At 50.1% G+C, this 7,298-nt stretch overlaps 1 protein-coding gene across 1 annotated transcript; it reads right to left on the bottom strand.

Moving 5' to 3' along the window:
- Positions 1 to 770: 770 nt before the first annotated feature.
- Positions 771 to 5,677, bottom strand: LOC135566711 (peptidyl-prolyl cis-trans isomerase NIMA-interacting 1-like; the record flags this gene model as incomplete). The annotated part of the gene is given in 5 exon segments (XM_065014347.1): positions 771 to 981; positions 1,718 to 1,828; positions 2,717 to 2,785; positions 2,788 to 2,850; positions 5,602 to 5,677. Coding segments are annotated over 5 exon segments (429 nt in total), but the record flags the coding sequence as incomplete, so codon positions are not given.
- Positions 5,678 to 7,298: the final 1,621 nt, after the last annotated feature.

Genomic DNA, 7,298 nt, shown 5'->3' with positions numbered 1-7,298 from the left:
GGCAGACAGAGTGGACTGTGCCCTGACTATTGTACCACCTAAGGGATGTTGGTAGCCATTTAAATAATCCCATGTGTCAGCCTTCTGTGTGTCGGTCTCCTATGAGAGACTATGGAACACTGGTCAACCACTAACCATCTGACATGTTATCATTGAGAGAGAATAATGCCTTGGCAAACAGAGGGGACACTATAAAGTAGGGGGTGGAGGGGTAATGGTCCATGTGAACACACAGACTCACACTCATTCGCTCAGTCAGTCAGTCACTAATGACAGGTCTCTTATTTTCACACACACAACGATGTAGCCAAGGTAATGGGTACAGGGGATAAGGGGTGTTGATGGTGTCAGTGTAAAGTTGCATATAGAACAGAACGGGGGCTTCTAAGGGTAGTTGGGAGGACAAGAGGGGATATTTGAGGGGGTGGGAGATGGAGGGGCTTTCAGGGGCGATGGGGTGTTCAGGCGGTATTCAGGGTGATGGGGGTATTCAGGGGGTGATGGGGTGTGACGGGGGTATTCAGGGATGTGATGGGGTGTTCAGGGGTGATGGGGTGTTCAGGGTATTCAGGGTGATGGGGTTATTCAGGGGTGATGGGGTGTGACGGGGTATTCAGGGGTATTCAGGGGTGATGGGGTGTGATTCAGGGGTATTCAGGGGTGATGGGGGTATTCAGGGGTGATGGGGGTATTCAGGGGTGATGGGGTGTGGCGGGGTATTCAGGGGGTGATGGGGATATTCAGGGTGATGGGGGTATTCAGGGGTTTTGGGGGGTATTCAGGGGTTTGGGGGTATTCAGGGGTGATGGGGGTATTCAGGGGGTGATGGGGGTATTCAGGGGGGTATTCAGGGGGTATCAGAGCCTTGTCTCTATCCCGTGCGAAGGATGACGTGAACTCCAGAATCGGTGAACACCGGACCACTCATGTCTCCCACCTTCAGAGCGAAGGACGCATCCTCAAAGGGCTTCTGCATCTGACCTGAAACACACAAACACCTCCATCACAACTAATGTCTCCCACCTTCAGAGCGAAGGCTTCTGCATCTGACCTGAAACACACACACACCTCTATCACAACTAATGTCTCCCACCTTCAGAGCGAAGGCTTCTGCATCTGACCTGAAACACACACACACACAGACACCTCTATCACAACTAATGTCTCCCACCTTCAGAGCAAAGGGCTCCTGCATCTGACCTGAAACACACACACACCTCTATCACAACTAATGTCTCCCAGCTTCAGAGCGAAACTGCATCTGACCTGAAACACACACACACCTCTATCACAACTAATGTCTCCCAGCTTCAGACGAAGGGCTTCCATCTGACCTGGAAACACACACACACCTCTATCACAACTAATGTCTCCCACCTTCAGAGCGAAGGGCTTCTGCATCTGACCTGAAACACACACACACCTCTATCACAACTAATGTCTCCCACCTTCAGAGCGAAGGGCTTCTGCATCTGACCTGAAACACACACACACACCTCTATCACAACTAATGTCTCCCACCTTCAGAGCGAAGGCCTGCATCTGACCTGAAACACACACATACCTCTCTCACAACGAAAACAGAAAACACCTGGAAAACAGGACTTTGTGCCTGTCTGTGATTGCATGCTTGTGTGTGTGTGTAGTATATGTTCCATTTGACCGTGTGTGTGTGTGTGGATAGTATATTTTCCATTTGACAGTGTGTGTGTGTTACCTCTGCCGAACAGTCCCAGGTCTCCTCCGTTGCGTGCGGAGCTGCAGTCACTGAACTGAGAGGCCAGAGCCTCAAACTCCTCCTCTCCTGACTGCATCTGCTCTATGTACTCTGCAACATGTTAACACACACACACACACACCATGTTATGTAACACTTACACTACAACATGTTAACACACACACACACACACCATGTTATGTAACACTTACACTACAACATGTTAACAAACATACACACAGAGCAACAACATGTTATATGTATATATTCATATTGGCCATATACCACAACCCTCAGGCCTTATGGCCTAATTCTATACTATTTATTGCATCTTAGCCTATGTAGCTCGGTCATCGCTCATCCATGCATTTATATGTATTTAGTCTTATTCCACCCCTTTACTTAGATGTGTGTGTATTAGGCCGTTGTTGTGGAATTGTTAGATTACATGTTAGATATTACTGCAGTCGGAACTAGAAACACAAGCATTTCACTACGCTCACAATAACATCTGCTAACTGTGTGACCAATAACATCTGCTAACCGTGTGTATGTGACCAATAACATCTGCTAACCATGTGTATGTGACCATTAACATCTGCTAACCGTGTGACCAATAACATCTGATAATCGTGTGTATGTGACCAATAACATCTGCTAACCGTGTGACCAATAACATCTGCTAACTGTGTGACCAATAACATCTGCTAACCGTGTGTGTGTGACCAATAACATCTGCTAACCATGTGTATGTGACCATTAACATCTGCTAACCATGTGTATGTGACCAATAACATCTGCTAACCGTGTGTATGTGACCAATAACATCTGATAATCGTGTGTATGTGACCAATAACATCTGCTAACCATGTGTATGTGACCAATAACATCTGACTTGACATGCACGTAGTTTATCAAACTGTCTCTCACAACACACCCAGAGACGGTCAAACATTAGATCAAATGTTGTCACACCAACTCTTTCCCCCAACTACTCACTTTGTATGAGGTCGAGGGCCTCCTCTTTGGAGCGCGTGATGTTCTCCTCCCTCCAGGAGGACGGACGGCAGCGTTAGTATGCTTCACCAGGAGGTGGGAACAACGCACCTTGTCTGGCTCGCCACTCCCATCACCTACAATTCAATACAACTTTATTGTCCCCTCCCATCACCTACAATACAAATGTATTGTCCCCTCCCTTCACCCACAATACAAATGTATTGTCCCCTCCCACTTCACAAATGTATTGTCCCCTCCCATCACCCACAATACAAATGTATTATCCCCTCCCTTCACCCACAATACAAATGTATTATCCCCTCCCTTCACCTACAATACAAATGTATTGTCCCCTCCCTTCACCTACAATACAAATGTATTGTCCCCTCCCTTCACAAATGTATTGCCCCCTCCCTTCACCCACAATACAAATGTATTATCCCCTCCCTTCACCTACAATACAAATGTATTGCCCCCTCCCTTCACCCACAATACAAATGTATTATCCCCTCCCTTCACCTACAATACAAATGTATTGTCCCCTCCCTTCACCTACAATACAAATGTATTGTCCCCTCCCTTCACAAATGTATTGTCCCCTCCCTTCACCTACAATACAAATGTATTGTCCCCTCCCTTCACAAATGTATTGTCCCCTCCCTTCACCCACAATACAAATGTATTATCCCCTCTCTTCACCCACAATACAAATGTATTGTCCCCTCCCCTTCACAAATGTATTGTCCCTTCCCTTCACCTACAATACAAATGTATTGTCCCCTCCCTTCACCTACAATACAAATGTATTGTCCCCTCCCTTCACCCACAATACAAATGTATTGTCCCCTCTCTTCACCCACAATACAAATGTATTGTCCCCTCCCCTTCACAAATGTATTGTCCCCTCCCTTCACAAATGTATTGTCCCCTCCCTTCACCCACAATACAAATGTATTGTCCCCTCCCTTCACCCACAATACAAATGTATTGTCCCCTCCCTTCACCTACAATACAAATGTATTGTCCCCTCCCTTTACCTACAATACAAATGTATTGTCCTCCACTCACAAATGTATTGTCCTCCCTTCACAAATGCATTGTCCCCTCCCTTCACAAATGTATTGTCCCCTCCCTTCACCCACAATACAAATGTATTGTCCCTCCCTTCACCCACAATACAAATGTATTGTCCCCTCCTTCACCTACAATACATGTATTGTCCCCTCCCTTCACCCACAATACAAATGTATTGTCCCTCCTTCACCCACAATACAAATGTATTGTCCCCTCCCTTCACCCACAATACAAATGTATTGTCCCCTCCCTTCACCCACAATACAAATGTATTGTCCCCTCCTTCACCCACAATACAAATGTATTGTCCCTTCCACTTCACCCACAATACAAATGTATTGTCCCCTCCCTTCACCTACAATACAAATGTATTGTCCCCTCCCTTCACCCACAATACACATGTATTGTCCCTCCTCTTCACCTACAATACAAATGTATTGTCCCTCCCTTCACCTACAATACAAATGTATTGTCCCTCCCTTCACTCCACGATACAAATGTATTGTCCCTCCCTTCACCCACAATACAAATGTATTGTCCCTCCTCTTCACCCACAATACAAATGTATTGTCCCCTCACTTCACCTACAATACAAATGTATTGCCCCCACTTCACCCACAACACAAAAACACTTTGTGCATCACCAATGCAACCCAGTTGTTAAGCCTTGATTAACTTGACAGTCTTCTTCTCATCCCCCAAACGGCACACATTTCACACGGTAGAGGGCAGCATTTACACAGCGGAGGAGCAGCCACACTTCACACAGCCCCCAGCAGAGGAGCTGACACTTCACACAGTAGAGGGCAGCACACTCACACAGCGGAGGAATTTCACACACAGTAGAGGAGCACAGGGTCAAACCATAGTGCAGCCTGGATGGAGAGCCAGTATGTTATTTGGGTTAGGGCCGGTGTGCTGTTAAATAGAACGTGCCGTCATTACGGGACAGTATGCTGTTGGGTTAAGGGCATTACGGTATGCTGTCATTAAGAGGCCGGTATGCTGTTGGGTTAAGGGCCGGCATGTTGGGTTAAGGGCCGGCATGCTGTTGGGTTAAGGGCCGGCATGCTGTTGGGTTAAGGGCCGGCATGCTGTTGGGTTAAGGGCCGGCATGCTGTTGGGTTAAGGGCCGGCATGCTGTTGGGTTAAGGGCCGGCATGCTGTTGGGTTAAGGGCCGGCATGCTGTTGGGTTAAGGGCCGGCATGCTGTTGGGTTAAGGGCCGGCATGCTGTTGGGTTAAGGGCCGGCATGCTGTTGGGTTAAGGGCCGGCATGCTGTTGGGTTAAGGGCCGGCATGCTGTTGGGTTAAGGGCCGGCATGCTGTTGGGTTAAGGGCCGGCATGCTGTTGGGTTAGGGCCGGCATGCTGTTGGGTTAAGGGCCGGCATGCTGTTGGGTTAAGGGCCCGGCATGCTGTTGGGTTAAGGGCCGGCATGCTGTTGGGTTAAGGGCCGGCATGCTGTTAGGTTAAGGGCCGGCATGCTGTTGGGTTAAGAGCCGGCATGCTGTTGGGTTAAGGGCCGGCATGCTGTTGGGTTAAGGGCCAGCATGTTGTTGGGTTAAGGGCCAGTATGCTGTTGGGTTAAGGGCCAGTATGTTGTTGGGTTAAGGGCCAGCATGCTGTTGGGTTAAGGGCCAGCATGCTGTTGGGTTAAGGGCCAGCATGCTGTTGGGTTAAGGGCCGGCATGCTGTTGGGTTAAGGGCCAGCACCCCCCCCTCCCCAGTTTAATTTTACAGTGCCCCACCAGGGATTCTAACCGTGACCTGTCAGCTACAGGTCCATCCCCTTAGCTGCTGGGCGACCTACCTGACCCCACCGGACGCTCCCACTGGCTGGCATTGGTGATGTGGTTAAAGTAGTACACTCTACCTAGGAAAGGGAGGAGGAGAAAGAGGATGGGAAGAGAGAGCGGGGGGCGGGGGAGAGAAGAAAGGGGGAGTGGGAGAGAGAGGAGCGGACGGGGAGAGAGGGAGGAGAGAAAGGGGACGGGGAGGGAGGGAATGGAGAGAAAGGATGGGGAGTAGGGGAAGAGAGAGAAAGGATGGGGAGTAGGGGAAGAGAGAGAAAGGATGGGGAGTAGGGGAAGAGAGAGAAAGGATGGGGAGTAGGGGAAGAGAGAGAAAGGATGGGGAGTAGGGGAAGAGAGAGAAAGGATGGGGAGTAGGGAAGAGAGAGAAAGGATGGGGAGTAGGGAAGAGAGAAAGGATGGGGAGTAGGGGGAAGAGAGAAAGGATGGGGAGTAGGGGAAGAGAGAAAGGATGGGGAGTAGGGGAAGAGAGAAAGGATGGGGAGTAGGGGAAGGAGAGAAAGGATGGGGAGTAGGGGAGGGAGAGATAGGATGGGGAGGGAGAGAAAGGATGGGGAGTAGGGAGAGAGAGAGAAAGGATGGGAGTAGGGGAGGAGAAAGGATGGGGAGTAGGGAGAGAGAGAAAGGATGAGGAGTAGGGGGAGAGAGAGAAAGGATGGGGGTAGGGGAGAGAGAAAGGATGGGGAGTAGGGGGAAGGAGAGAAAGGATGGGGAGTAGGGGAAGAGAGAGAAAGGATGGGGAGTAGGGGAGGGAGAGAAAGGATGGGGAGTAGGGAGGGAGAGAAAGGATGGGGAGTGAGGGGAGGGAGAGAGAGGAGGATGGGGAGTAGGGGGAGGGAGAGAAAGGATGGGGAGTAGGGAGAGAGAGAGAAAGGATGGGGTAGGGGAGAGAAAGGATGGGGAGTAGGGGAGGAGAGAAAGGATGGGAAGTAGGGGGAGAGAGAGAAAGGATGGGGAGTAGGGGAAGAGAGAGAAAGGATGGGAAGTAGGGGAGAGAGAAAAGGATGGGGAGTAGGGAAGAGAGAGAAAGGATGGGAGTAGGGGAAGAGAGAGAAAGGATGGGGAGTAGGGAGAGAGGAAGGATGGGGGAGAAGGATGGGGAGGAAGAGAGAGAAAGGATGGAGGGGGAGGAAAAAGGATGGAGAGAGGAGGGAGAGAAAGGATGGGGGAGTAGGGAAGGAGAGAAAGGATGGGGGAGTAGGGGAGAGGAGAGAAAGGATGGGGAGAGGGAGGAGAGAAAGGATGGAGAGGGGAGGAGAAAGAAAGGATGGGGAGTAGGGGAAGAGAAGAAAGGATGGGGAGTAGGGGAAGAGAGAGAAAGGATGGGGAGTAGAGGAAGAGGAGAAAAGGATGGGGAGTAGGGGAGGAGAAAGGATGGGGAGTAGGGGGAGAGAGAAAGGATGGGAGAGGGGAGGAGAGAAAAGGATGGAGAGGGGGAGGGAGAGAAAGGATGGAGAGGGGAGGAGAGAAAGGATGGGAGAGGGGAGGAGAGAAAGGATGGAGAGGGGGAGAGAGAAAGGATGGGAGGGGAGAGAGAAAAGGATGGGGAGTAGGGGAAGAGAGAGAAAGGATGGAGAGGGAGAGAGAAAGGATGGAGAGAGGGGAGGGAGAGAAAGGATGGAGAGGGGGAGAGAGAAAGGATGGGGAGTAGGGGAGAGAGAAAGGATGGGGAGTAGGGGAAGAGAAAAGGATGGGG

This window comes from Oncorhynchus nerka, unplaced genomic scaffold, assembly GCF_034236695.1.
Source record: "Oncorhynchus nerka isolate Pitt River unplaced genomic scaffold, Oner_Uvic_2.0 unplaced_scaffold_3622, whole genome shotgun sequence".
Lineage (NCBI taxonomy): Eukaryota > Metazoa > Chordata > Actinopteri > Salmoniformes > Salmonidae > Oncorhynchus > Oncorhynchus nerka.
The sequence above is the reverse complement of the archived record's forward strand: the minus strand, read 5'-3'. Positions and strand labels throughout refer to the sequence as shown.